General features: G+C 38.4%; 1 protein-coding gene across 1 annotated transcript in view; it reads left to right on the forward strand.

Moving 5' to 3' along the window:
• The window catches only part of Abca12 (ATP binding cassette subfamily A member 12), a 166,110-nt gene that overhangs the window by 58,133 nt on the left and 92,876 nt on the right, over window positions 1–15,101 (forward strand). The window contains exons 4-7 of the mRNA XM_057762616.1: window positions 5,703–5,794; window positions 7,728–7,825; window positions 9,678–9,863; window positions 12,130–12,308. Of these exons, the coding sequence (XP_057618599.1) occupies window positions 5,703–5,794; window positions 7,728–7,825; window positions 9,678–9,863; window positions 12,130–12,308 (555 nt within the window). The remainder of the gene's footprint in view (window positions 1–5,702; window positions 5,795–7,727; window positions 7,826–9,677; window positions 9,864–12,129; window positions 12,309–15,101) is intronic.

The raw sequence follows: 15,101 nt of genomic DNA on the forward strand, positions 1-15,101 counted from the left end.
TATTGGAAGGCTGCTGCAGAACTGAAAAAAATAGCTAATGCAATTTATTCAGGTGTGTGTGTGTGTGTGTGTGTGTGTGTTAGAAAATGTAACAAAGTTTTGAAATGAACCTGAGGACACTTAGAATATAAGGTAAGAACACATAGCTGTCCCCATTTGACTGTAGAGATGAAATAGGATGTATAGTTTTTATGTTGTTTTAATTTCAAACTATAGCCACTTTAAGTAGAATTGATTTTAAAATAAAGGTTAAAATTCATTTCTCTAAGAACAAACTAGAAGGATGCATTAGCTGCTACCTAGGCCAGTTACTCATCTAAATTAAATACACCAACAACACAAAATGTGCTCCAGACAACATAAATTGCTACAGATGCAGAGATGAATTATGCTCATTTCACACCTCAAGAATTTAGAAGCCATGAGGAAAGAGATAGGGAGACAAAATAACAGTCAAATGATCACATAACCCGGTAAATGTGATGAATATTTGTTCTCAGGTCTCACTATGCCCGAAACATTAGATAGAAATGGTGACCAGTCACACAGCTTCCTTAACAAGCTATGCTTGAGGAATATGGATATTGCTGTTGAATGTATCGTTAGAGTAGAAGTAGACTTTGGTAGGGAGATGCCAGGAGACTTCTCTAAGCAGTCCTTGAGGATCTATCTTCAGGCGCTGAGGGCTCTTGCCTAACCAAGGTCCTTGACTCAAGCTTCATTACAACACATATGCGCCTGCTCACGCATTTGCGAGAAAAAATAGAAGCATGGGTTATCCATCAAGAGATAGGCAAATGGCTTTGCTTTTGACTGTGATTTTCATGAATTTTTCTCATGGTGGTGCCAAACAAATCCATCTATTTTGTGTCTAGGTAGGATTCTCTGAGTGTTGTCCTTGTAAAGACACTGACGCTTCCTCCTGCTCTCTATCCCTCTATCCCCATGTTTCCAACCCTTCTCTGTCTCTAACATGTTTCCTCAACTACTCAACATTGGGCCTTTAAAAACTATTAGGCATATACTTATTCTAGTTACATATTGCAAACACAAAGTCTTTTCAATGAATATTAAAACCCTAGGGCAGCTCAGCTTATTAAGGAATTATAAATCTTGATTATAACTGGCTGACCTAGAAGAAAAAGGTTTCAGAGTACAAGCAGGGTTTATACCTGAAGCATGGATGACCCTTGAAGAATGAGGGTCAGAATGAATTCAGAGAGATAATTAAAACAATTAAAATTTTTCAGGGAATGGCTTCTGTTCATGGGTAGCCAGGAAGGGCAATCACATCGAGTAACCGTGAATGACTCCATGGTTGTTATTGTCTAGAGTTCTTGTTTGCAGTTAAGTCAGTGATGAATGACAGGTGGAACAGGGATCAGATGCAGGCTTACAGCACATTTTCATTCCAGATGTCACTACATATGATTATGATTTTGAGGAAGCGATGAAAAATCCTTATAAAATTTTAACTAACCCTTAGAGATAAAAAAAGAAAGTCAGGATCTTCTTTCCAGGATGGGCCATATGTCTCTTTCCTAGTAGGAGTGCTTTTTATAGACAGACTTCACTACAGCACACAGACATTACCTATCCAGGTAGTTGGTCCCTTTCACAGGAAACGCTGACACCTGGTGTAAGTGCAGAAATCCTCTTATGATGTCACATATCTATGTGGCATTTCCCAAATGTAGCTGCTGGCAGACACATCTGAGAAGTCAAATCTATTCTGAGTTAAGTTTTCATCATAACTGAGTGGAATTTTTTAATACAAAATATTTCTCTTATTGAGCTCTGCTCTAAAGAGATCTTCATAAATCCCACAGAAGCAAAGTCCTCATCTCTGGCAAGCTAGAAGAAAAGTCTTTAACCAACTCCGTGGTATTTGTACATGCAGCTCAGACTAATGAAAGTCCACTAAATAATGCTGTGGACCACTTGCCAATGTGAGCCCGACATTCTTGGCTCCAAGAATGTCTTCCAAGGGTTAATTTTCTCCAATCAGATGGCCCTATGTGTCAAAACCAAAGGCCATCTACATTTACACAGTGGTTTCATATACTCCCAGTGATACCCAACGTGAGATAGATTTCAGACAAGTTCATTACACCTATTCAGAGCTCCTAATTGGGGACTTTAAGTCTCCTAAGTTGGTTCTGGGTAGTGTAAATGGGAATGAGCTATCCATGAGTAATTACAGTTGTCACAGCCTTCTTCAGCGTCTCGCAGCTTTGGCACAACTGATACTTAGGACAGATAAGTCATGGTTGGGCTGAGTATTGGAGGGTGTTTAGCATCATCGCGAGCCTCTGCCTACTAAGCACCAAGTGCATCCTCCTGTCTGCAGCTGTGACAATTAACTATGTCTCCTGTCACTGTATTGTCAAACACCCTCTGAGGGAAGCAAGTAAAGGCATTCTTGCATGACAGCCAGTGGGGTAGTGAAACAGTGAAGAGAAAAAATCAGGTAACAAAGGCACAGATTAAGGTTGTGAATCTAAGGCTCTACAAATGTGACCAATGATCGCTCCAATTTAGTAGCCCCGTCTCATTTACTTATCATTCCCTATGCCTGTCCTTGCTTCCCTCTCATGAATGTATTGAAACTCTTGATCCTTCCTATTTGACTTTTTCATTATGATTTATACAGAACAAATTTAATAAATGTTTTGAGCTAGTGATGACCATGGCTGGAGAGGATATGTGCTATGTCTGCCATGCCACTGCTGGGTATTTCCTTCTCCAGTGAGACCTGCAGACTTGGATGCCTATGATGAGCGTTCCCACAGATATGCATGTCACCTACTACAAGTTAGTTCATGTCCCTAGCATGCAGCTAGGGAAGCAATGTCTGAGATCTTTTAGGAAGAAATGGAATCAGAATTTCTAGAGTTTCCTCTAACACCAATGTGTTTGGTTCACATCCCAGTAACTGCCTCTTTGTTTAATCAGCCACCAGATCAAACAGTCCAGTGCTAGGTGAACGGTGTTAGATCCTAGAATGTAGAGGTGTATGGGACATGGTGATTGCTTCTTACCATCCACGATGTCACAAGCTAAAATGGAGAAGCTGCTGCATCTAAATATGCACGAATCAATTATGCAAAGTAGCAGAAAGGGCACTGTTCCTCTCCTGTTGCTCTAATCAAGCTCATTAGAAAGTTCATAATTCCACCAACTCAGGAAGACTGGCTCTTTTTTTTTTTTTTTGCCTACTTTAGTGGTTTGCTAAAGGGGTAATAAAATTATATTGTTTGACAGAAGCTGTACTTCTACTTATAGTCTCAATATGAAATAAAATTGGGGATATTTTTCCAGAAGATGAATAGTAAACACATTTGGTATTCCAACTCCACATTCCCACAGCACAGCTTCATAGAAGGGAGTGAGCAGGTGCGTTACTTCCTGGTCTAGGAATGAGCCTCCTAGAACCAGAACCTCCCCAGCTCCTTGTCTGGAACCTTCACTGTGCTGATGCCTGGGAAGGGAAGGAGCTGTCCTCTTGGCAGGATGGTGCAGGAGAATTATCTGTATTCTGTCAATCATGTATTTTAATAAAACACGGATTGGCCAGGCAGGAAGTATACGCAGGTCAACCAGACAGGAAGTAGAGGTAGGACGATGAGAACAGGAGAATGCTGGAAAGGATGAAGCCGATTCCTCTCACTCCTGAGCAGACCACCAAAGAAGCAGGATGTAATCTACCTGGCAAAGAAAGTTACCGAGCCATGTGGCTAACATAGATAAGAACAATGGGTTAATAAGCTACAAGAGTTAATAAGTAGCCTGAGCTAATAGGCCAATCAGTTTTATAACTTATGTAGATCTCTATGTGATTTTCTTTGGGGCTTGACAACTGTGGGGTGTCAGGGGGGACAAAAACCCCAACAGGCAGGCCATCCATGTTACAGTAGAAGTAGTATCAGGGTTTATTAACTGACAGAAGAAGTTGGGTAGCCTGGCTATGTGTGACAAAAGTAGCGTTGCTTCCCCAAGACCCCAATTTTTTCCCCAAGACCCACTTTCTTCTCCTTTCACCCTCTTAATATTCAGTATATTGTTCCTTGCCTCTTTGTTGCTATTTTGATCTTCCTCATTCTCCTCTGACTCTTTTTGCTGTCTCTGGTCCTTAAAATTTTTATGAAGGCCTCTCTCTCTCTCTCTCTCTCTCTCTCTCTCTCTCTCTCTCTCTCTGTGTGTGTGTGTGTGTGTGTGTGTGTGTGTTGATACTCAGTAGTCTTCCTTAGAGAGTTACAAGCTGGACTGGAAAAAAATGTCAAGGAAAAAAGTAAGCCTAACTTTTCCCAACTTTTTTTTTTTTTTTTTTGAGAAGGAAAAGGTTCAGGTCAGTTCTTATTTTCATCCGAATGGCTTTTCCATCCAAATAGTCAGCATAAGGAATGTAAAAAGATTTAGGGGAATATAGTCATGGTCATGAATAATTCAAGTGTACATTAAGAATGCAGACCTTTTGGAGCAACCACTGCATTTTAAGGAGAATACTGGAAAAACACTGGGGAATAGAAACAAATGTTACCTCTTCTCATCATTTTTATAAAAAGAAGCCTCCAAAACAAAAGCCACCACTGAACAAATGTTCCCAATTATAAATTGCTAAGATCTACTTTATAAAGCAGGAGTCTGGCTGAAGCACAATTATAAGTAGAATTTCTTGCCATCTTTAATTATGTTTTTAAAACAACTACACAAAATTCACCAACTTCCTAGAATTCTGAAAGTTGTTTCAATCCACATATTCTGTTTGTAGAATAGACAATCTATTTTAGGCCCTTATTTCTAGTTATATCTAATTTTCAAGAAAATACAATTGTTTCCACTTTGGGGACTGTAGAGATGGCTCACTGACCAAATCTGGCCTGGTGTTCAATCCTTGCTACTGAAAAAGTGGGAGAAAATGTGCTTGTTGTCGTTTTTGCATCTTAGTACTGTAAGTCATCAATGTAGGGAGTGCATTTTTAAAATGATGGCTCCTAAATTTGAGAAAATTCAGTATCATTTTTTCCGAAAGCTACCATGGATACACGGCATGGGAATCCCTGGCCTCACAATGCTTTTGTCACCACTCTGCCACATTTGGTAGAATTAGAAATGTGGTCTAATGCCGTCTGCCCCTTTATACCCTCTGCCACCTACAATGGCATCAATCCCAGTATGTCCCTGGCACCTACTAGATCTTGAGTGTTTATTCTTTTCTTTTCCCCTGAATCTGGCTGTAAATACTACTTCCCTTTGAAGCAAACTGCCATCCATAATTAAATACAATTAAGTTTTTTTTTTGTTAATTGTTGACAAACAAGCAGGCCTTGTTTTCCATCTTCAAAACACAACTCCTTATTTAGGCCCTGTCAGCTTTTCAATAGGAAAAGAACACCATAAATATGTTTAGTGTTCGTCCGTAATGCTTTATTCAAGTAAATTCTTTTTTCAAGATTAAAAGAATAATGACTGCTTTAAAATCTCATCTAGTTCATTACCACTGAACAAAAGTTTACCTGGCAAGAAACCTTATGTGTTCATGGGTGCATTGGGTAGGTGAATCCATCCTTTAATATCCGAGGAAATAGTTGAAAACTTTGCAAGTCCTTAGAGCCCCTGAATCTTCTGCATAATAAATTGCTTTAGTTAATTGGAAATTAATGTGGACAAAGTTAGAGAGTTCTTGCTTTTTCTTCCTCTAGTGATATTCCGAAAAAGTCATCCAACCCAAAGAGGGACAGCAATTTATCACTCCAGAGCACTCAAGTTCCAGAAAGAAGACACACACCACTGGGTAAGCCAGCTCTCTCCTGTAAAGATTAGAATAGACCTTTGGAACAACTAGGAAAGGGCTAATCTTTAAAAGGTTTACACTTCAGATTTTCAAGTAAAGATGGAATGCTTAGATTGCCCATAAGAGAGCCAAGGACTCCCCATGGCTGCCTGTGTATGGCAGTAGAGCAGTGCAGATTTCTTCAAAATGATTAGAAATCGAGTTCTTACTGAAATGCTGCTTAGGAAAGTCTAGATGTTGAGGATTGCACTGTATCCCAGAATAGAGTCTGGCCCTCACCTGCAAGATAAGTGGAATCAGGGTGGACAGAATTTCCAGGAACAAAAATTATTGGTAAGAACTTCAGACATTTATCCAAACTTTCCATTTAACAGATGAAGATTAGGACGCCAGGTGAGTTTAAGCAGACGCCCATAAATGAACAGGCATTTGATGGATGCTTCTCTTTCCTGCTTGAAACGCCTGGTTTTAAAGTCTTTGGCTTGACCATGCTTCACATAAGGCCAGATTCCTTCAAATTTGCGTGTGCCTCAAACTCTCTGAGTTATGTTATAAAAGCACAAGATTTCAAGTTGTTACACAAGTAGTGCTGGTGCCTTAAGGAAACACTGATTAGAACTCTCAAACCATTGGACTATTTTACGTTTATTTGGCAAACATGGATTGGGTATGTGCTAGCTTGCATTCAGTGACTTAGAGACCGGGTACATTTTAGCGAACAAAACAATGTTCCTTGTGTATTAGAACTTGATTGTCTCTTTGGGGGAAAGAAGAAGCATGTTTATTTAAATATTTAACACTTAAATTTTATTTAAATTTAATAAATTTGTATGTATATAAAGGATTAAATAAAAATTTAAATATTTGAATTTCTAAAATTATGATGGCAAGTAAGTGTAGGGTTGATGTCATAGGAACATGCTGGCCCTTGTTTTTAGAAGTTAAGATATGAGTGATCTGCAGATATCTGGTTGAGTAGATTAAGGCACAGCTGAAATAAGTTCACATTCTCACAGTCCAGTAAGCTCTACCTTACTCAGTAGCTATAGGCTATGCTTCCCTTCCTGGCTATTTATCTCATAAATAGATTGCTTAAGTCTAGAGGAATCAGATGGCAAATTTTTCAGTCCTATAGGCACTAAAATGAAGGTCCTCCTGAAATATGTTGCCGGCATCTTTAAATGCTGAGATTTTCTATTGTGAGGATAGCAAATACTTGTGCCCAATATTTATAAAAATCAACTTCCTTTCTATCCATGGTATAGATATGAAGTTATAATTCTAGCTAACTTATACTCAGTACTCAGAAACCTGTACCACATTGTAAGTAGTTTTAAACAAGGCCACTTTGGGAACTTCTTAATTAGGAAATGTTGTAGTCTAAAGTCATCACTTCATCCCATTTATTTGATCTAAAATATCATTCGGAAGCCACTTTAAGGAGAAGGAATTTATGATCCTAAGCATATTTCAGCATCCCTGGTGGGTAATTAAAAAGAAAGACCATTATCACCAGATGTGCATTGGCTGATCCTTGGAACAGATGTTGGAGATGATGGATCTATGGAGCTGGTCAAGGCACCTCAGTCCTCTAAGTCTGCACAGAAATGATTCTGTTTATTGGGCAATAATACTGGTGATGAAGTGTAATGACAGAAACTGGAATGAATGCAAATGGCATCAAAATGATTGTGGAAAATAAAGAAGAGGGGACTAAAGTCACGGCAATTTTATGTGGAAAGAAAAGCCTCCAAGATCTGCCCTTTATGTCAGCCTGAAATGTTCATGGGATAGACATATATTAGCACATTCTTGCTGTGAGGCACATGAGGTCACAGAGCATGGCGATGAAATCTTCTGTGACTGTGCCCATTTGCAAGCATGTGGGTACGTGTGTGTTTCAAATTCTAATATGCTCTTTCTTCTGTCATAGCCACATTACCTCCCAGACCAAGCTCTGATTTGGAAGGGATGGGCCCAGAAATTTTCAATGGCAGCCAAGTGCTCACACGCATCCTTGATTTGGAAAAGGTAATTTCATTTAGTTTTGCAATAAACATATAATGAAGAATTTGAACAAATATACTTTACATTGGTAGATAGATCTCCCAAACAGGAAGGGGTTTGCAGTGTGTTTCCAATTTAAATACTATCTTAGGCAGATTCTTTCCTTAGGCACTTTTCAAACATAGTTTCATTTTAAGACACTGCAAACTCCTTAAGATGGGGACATTTATTTACCGCCCTGGTAAGTCCACCAATTGAACTTACAGTCTTCACTTACTAAGAAATAATATGGCGTTTCATGTGATCTTTCAATTTTATGAAGCCAGGAAATAAAAAAATGAAGCTGTGACATTCTTCACATTTGATGTCTCATCCACAATAAGACCTTTGGACCAATCAGAGGTGCAGAAATCTCTCCCCTAAGTAGGAAAATCTTTTCTCTTTACATGTTTTAGAAAGCTTACTTGTGGAATTTTCTGTTTCCCGAGATCATCTACTTTATGATTGCTCTGATTGAAAGGCATTAAACACAGTTTTATAAGAGGTGTGGGCTGGCAGGCTATATGCACTCTCTCTTGCTTCCTGCAGAGAGTTTGCTTAAGGGTCAGACAATTTTTTGAATGTGTAGAATGGAAACACTGTTTTCAGAATTGCCGCTTTACTGTTCTGGAACTTCCAAATTCTCTTTCTTATATGGAATGGGATTTTAGAATTTTGTAAAGTAGCACAGAGTCACATATTCTAGAGATATGAGCCTCAAGTGAATTCTGTGTGGATGGATACATATTTTTAGAGTAGCTGGAACAAGGCAGGAGTCTAAGAATTAGGATGACATAGCGATGCCTACGTCAGCATCTCCCAGATTCCTTTCTTTCTCTTTGTTGCTTTCTGCAACCCTTGCAGGAATGAGTAGAGAAATCACTTCGGAGTGAGTTTATGTGTAACGTTAGATCAGAGCTGTGAATGAATTGCCAGACATCCCAGCATTTGCAGAGCCTCCTAGATAAGTGCATCCTGTCTTGTTCCATTATACTGAGAAGTTCAGTTGCTGGAAAGCAGAGGATAAATTTTGAGGTGTAAACTTAAGGGGAGAATTGAGTTGGCCTTTACCTCATAGGGTTATACGAGTTAGCTACTGGAAGGAACCCCTTCAGTATTACAATTAAATGCAGTTAACATTGTAAATACATAAGCTCTTCTGGTGATCAATATTATGACTGAAGCAATGTTTCATCTACAATGCTGCTGTACTATGGAATACATTGGCCAGTTACAAGGATTCCATTAAGGAAATTATTTTCCTTTATTGTTGTAATTATCTTGACTTATCTATTTAAAAAGCATTTTCATATTTTTCCTTTTTCTATCTTTCTGTACACAGACTTACAGGCAACACAATCCACCAATCCACTTTTGTAAATAAGCACAATTGGTCCTAAGAGTAGGACCTTTTGTTTTCCGAAGTCTTTTAAAGAGTACGACCAATTTTTACAAGAAAACACAGAGTTAAAAGGCAGCTGAGCTTCTTCTGCTCAAGGCCCAGAAAAAATGAATATGGTTTTTATTTAGAAAGATGTTTGTTAGAAACATTTGGTGCTTTTCGGTCCTCTGGTCAGAGATAAGCCAGTTCGGTTCTACAAATCAAATGTGAACCATTTACATCAAAACCACGACAAGAATTTACATCTTTATGTATACTCTCCCTCCACAACTCTACATGGATAAATTTGCTGATTTTATTTCTTTTTATTTTTTTTTTGTAAAGCAGAACTTTAAAAATAGCTGTTGCAAAGATAGGCCAGTTACCTTGAAGATGACAGTCTCTTCCTCTGTATGTTTTTTAAATATCGCTTCTCTATTCTCCCATGTACTTTAGCTGTTGAAGCAAAATTCAACTCCTGAAGAGATACGAAGAGAGCTGTGTGAGACCTACCCAGGATACACGGCAGACTACGCCTTCTCTTGGCTCACTCTAGGGAAAAATGTTTTTAACAAATTTTGCCTTTCAAACATGACACTTTTAGAGTCTTCTCTCCAGGAACTAAAATATCAGGTCTCTCAGGTGAGTGCAGATGATATATATGATATATGTGTACATATATATGCGTATATACATATATACGTGTGTGGTGTGTGTATACATGTACATATATATATACATACATACATATATGCATCCAAAATCTTATGCACAATTAGAAGGGTCACGCTTCCATTTGGGGTTTCCAAACTGACTCACTATGAGTTATTGAGAAAATCTGCAACCCACTTGGACTTGGAAATATTGACTGGAATATTTGTAGACCTTTAGCATAATTTCCTCCCACATAAACAGTTACATACAGTGTTTGGTGTTAAGTAGCAGCTATTTACCATTGAATTGTGCAGGATCGCAATGATGTGATGTGGAACTTGAAATATCGCCTGTACGCGTGCACCTCAGATAAACTGCGGCTTGCCTCTACAAGGAGGGGTGTTTTTGCTGAGAACTGTGATTGTGCAGGACAGAATGCAAGTTTAATAATCCAACTAGAAGTGTCATACTCTTGTTAGGAGTTACAAAAATAAATGGGTAATGTCTTTTTATTTTTCTCATGGCATCATACTTCATTTGCTGATTTTTGATGAAATCATTTATCCCTGTCCCTTGAATTTTACCCATTAGAGCCGATGTTATTCTGATAACAGTACCCACCACCATTTGTGCATGCTTCAGTCTAGTCTCAAGTGATGAAGAAAAAAAAAAAAAAAAACAAGAGGCCAATACCCAAATGTAATGAAACCCACATGCAATGAAAATTTTAAAAATTCAGAATTACTGATTTTATAAATGGGAATAAATAAAGCATGCCTACTTCAACATTTCCCCTTGGCTCTCTAAATTATATTGAAAGTAATTTTTAATTTTTAAAATATATCTTTTAGTAATCTGGTTTCCAAAAGGGTCATGTTTAAGGACAACATTTTAATGGCTCAAATTAGAACATGAAGCTGTCATCTTTCCTGAATTTTTACAATGGCTGGACATGTAGCTCAGTGGTAGAATGCTTGCCCTGAATCCCCAGTACTAGGGAAAATCTTTCTCACTTATAGTCTTCCATTAGATAGAGTAGCCTGAGTGTCCAAACCTATACTCTTCAAAGTCAGTCAAATTAAGACAGATGGAAGATTAACTTGACTGGTATGAATGGGGTTATGGAGAGAATTATTCTGGGCGGGAACGTGATGAAATACTTCTGAAAGAAGTAGCTGGATCATGTGGTTCCAAAGCCATAGTTTTTCTGTTTTGTGGATATCAGAGGTGTGGATCGTCAGGTAGATTCACTCACAGTTAACTATTCATCACAACCAGTGTCCGTAGCTTTGGGATGGAATCTGGAAACCCTTTATTCTACCATGTATAAGCTTAATAACAAGCACTTTGGTGAACATAGTTCTACATGTGCTATGAATATATGCATAATATATTTCATTTACTTTTCCACATAATTAGTTTTAAGGGATCTCCATCAAAAATAGACATCCTAGTGAAAGATATGGGGGCAATATGCCTGCATCTCCCAGGAAATGTACTCAGGAAAATAAAAAGAGCATTACTCAGGGATGTCCGAACACAGTAGGGTAGTGGCACATACGAGCTCACAGTGGTTGTGGCAGAGTGCATGAGACTTGTACAAGCTCATGCCAGACCAAATCCCAGCATGGAGAGGAGAGGTGGATGTGCTGTCTGACTCTTAGTCAGGGAGGTATTGACAGCTGATGGATGCTGGGAGGAGGAGGTTCAGTTTGCTTTAAGAGTAGGGCTTCTGGTAAGTTGGACCACATTCCAGTGCAAGACCACACATCTGAGAATATAGAGGTACCACAAATTGGACTTGATGGATGAAAACAAAAAGAGAAGACACAAATTCGGGTGGACAGTGAATGGGTAGTGGATGTGGGAGGTATTGATGGATATTGATCAAAACACATTGTATTAAATTTCCAAAGAACTAATAAAATAACAAAAAGAAAAGACATTCAGAAATTAACTTGGTTTTAGAAAGCTAACTTTCATTTCTGAATATTTAATTTAAAATGTTTTATACCAACATAATTTTGTCAATCAAACTTTAAATATGCTAATATATGGAACTCTAGATGGGGGGAAAAGCCAATGATGTTGAGAGATGTTGACAGCTTTTCCATGGACGAGAACCGAGTGAAGATTTGAAAAACAATTGTGAATGTAGAAATACAGTTTTGAAAAAACTTTTCAGAGACAGTAAGCCACGCAACTCCAAATGCTAAAGCATCATTTTTTTTTCTCTGTGGTTTGACTTCTGAAGATGTCAAGCGACCCTGCCAACCAGAAGAGAGTGTTCCAGGGGCTTTCCCAGGTGCTCTCCTTTTTCTCTCTAGTGCAGCAGCGAAGAGAGGTGTGGCAACTCCTGTCGAGTTTCCCAGATGTGTTTCAGAATGACACCTCACTGAGCAGTCTATTTGGCGTCCTTCAAAAGGCAAACAGGTGAGTTAATGGAATGTTAAATGGAATGCAATTGTTCACAAAGAAGTCTTTGAAAAAATAGTTCCTGTGAGAAGTACTGTCAGGTAGGTCCTTTAAACACTGGGAAAGCAGCCCTTGAGCGTCCTGCTGCAGATTTGAGCAATGGAGTTGAGTGTGTCACTTGAGCAAAGAAGAAAGACACATTGTATTTGCTCATTGAGGTCAGCAGGCATCCATGAAAAGTAAGAGGAACACTCACCAGAGAAGTACACATTATTTTGTGTCCTGGGGTTTCCAAGAATGAGGCAGAGAGCAGAACCAACTTGGATCAGGAACACGAGATCATTTTGGGACAACCTGAGCTCTGTGCACATGTCACTAAGTTAACTAAGAATAAATGTCTCCGTGGGGTTTTCTTTGTACCATTCAATATAAAACAGCCCTGTTGGTTCAAGTTTGCTCTAGTCACCTAAATGGGACTGACTTCCCTCATAAATGGTCTTTCTAAGTCAACAGATGGTGTCTTAGGGTTATTATTGTTGTGATGAAACACTACGACCAAGAGCAAGTTGGGGAGAAAAGGGTTTATTCAGCCTACACTTCCACATCGTTGTTAATCATCAAGCCAAGTCAGGACAAGAACTGAAGTAGGGCAGGAGCTTGGATGCAGGAGCTGATACAGAGGCCATGGAAGGATGCTGCTTACTGGCTTGCTCTTCATGACTTCCTCAGACTGCTTTGTTACAGAACCTAGGACCACCAGCCCAGGATGGCACCACCACAATGGACTGGGTTCTCCCTGATTAATTTCTAATTAAGAAATGCCTTACAGGCTTGCCCACAGCCAGATTTCATGGATGCATTTTCTCAGTTGAGGGTCTCTCCTTTCAAATAACTCCAGTTTGTATCAAATTGACACACAAACAGCATCACATAGTCCAATGAAGAACTAATTTTGTTCTTAGTTTTTTTAGAAAATGGAGGCCTGTTTATATGATGCCTTTATCTCAATATTGGTAAGAGCTAAAAGTTGAAGGGAAAACAAATATCTATACAAAGAATGAGTGAGCAAAATAGTTTTTTTGAAATCCATTAAAAAGAGATTTAGAGCCACACAGTGTCAAGGAAAAATTAAATACTATACTGTCAAGAGAATGTAGACTTAAAAAATACTGCTTGAGAAGTTGAGGTAGGAAGGTGATGAGTTCAAGATCAGCCCGTGCTATATAGTAAGGACTTGTCTCATATATCAACTTCCCATTTGATAAATATAAGTAGTACTGAACTGAACACTGGAGAACGTGTTACTGGATTTAATTCCTTTGGATAAAGACTCAGAAGAGGAATTGTTCCATCATATAGTAGTTTTATGATTAATATTTTGAGAAGCCTCCATAGCATTTTCTACAGAGTTTGCTGCACCATTTATTGTTCCCACAAACAATGTGACAGGGCTTCACTTTCTTTTTATGCTCATCAATACTTCTTGCCTTTCATTTATTCAATAAACATTTGAATTCTCTCTTGAGAGAAATATCTTTTTAAATCCCTGGCCATCTTGAGGTTTCCATACTTCACAGTAGGAGTTACTCATATATCTTGGAGGAAAGTCTTTAACCATATATTATTGTTTGTAAATCTTTCCTCCCACTCTGTTCGTTGCTTTGATAAGAGAGTGGCATTTGACTTTATCCAATTAAACAACTTTGCTACCTAAGTAATCTAGGAAATTTCTATCAATTTATATAGTTGCTATTTCTAATATGGTATCATAATTGGTGTGAGTTTTTAAAGAGTTGGCTTGTGTTAAAGTGACAGAGTAACTGACAACTCAACCTTAATTAAAGAATTTAAAACTTGTGCTTATTTTAGTCATTGCAAAACTTTTAAATAAGTTGGGAACATCTTGAATGGGTAAATTTGTTTTTCAAAATTTCTAAGTTTAATGAAAGCAGTGCAAAGTATCTCAATTAAAAATGCCAATAGTTTGGAGCTGGGGATACGACTCAGAAGTTAAGAGTACAAACTGCTCTTCCAGAGGTCCTGAGTTTGCTCCCCGGAACTCCATCAGGCAGTTCACAACCACTTATAACTCCTGTTCAAGAGGATCCCACACATTCCTCTGGTCTCTGGGGACACCGTCACTAATGTGCACGTAATACCCTCTCAGACACATACTTAAAAATAAATCTTCAAATGGGAATACCAATACTTAAAGTTTTAGCAGTTCTATGTGGCCAGTAGGTAGCATCAAAGCTAATCACCCTTTAATTGTATTAGAAAACTCTTAATTTATCCCTACACTAAATTATTTTTTTTTAAAAAAAAAACCTTTATTTTCAAGTCTATGGAGATGAATCAGTGGTAAAGAATACTTGCTACACAAGAATAAAGACCTGAGTTCAAAGACCTGAGTTCAAATCCCTAACATAGTTATTTTGACATGGCTGTGCATTCCTGCGATCCCATCACTCAGGGAGGAGATAGAGGATTCCAAGAGTCAGGCTGGCTCAGTTCAGTTCACTAAGAGGTCTTGTTTTAGCGAAATACAGTAGAGATGACAGAGGAAAACATCCTAATGTCCTCCTCTGGGTCCCATCTCTGCGTATGTTCTTGCACACCTGCTGTAAAATTATACACGGGTCCTCTCACTTTGTCTCTTACATGCACACCACACACACAATCATTTGTACAGAAGCAATGCCTTGAACTTCATTCATGACCTGATTTTTCAAAATAAATACTTTTACTTGAAAATGGACAAAGAATATGATGCAAAGATTTGTGCTAATAGTGAGTCAGCACTAAGATGCT

Source organism: Chionomys nivalis, chromosome 2 (assembly GCF_950005125.1).
Source record: "Chionomys nivalis chromosome 2, mChiNiv1.1, whole genome shotgun sequence".
Classification (NCBI taxonomy): Eukaryota; Metazoa; Chordata; class Mammalia; order Rodentia; family Cricetidae; genus Chionomys; species Chionomys nivalis.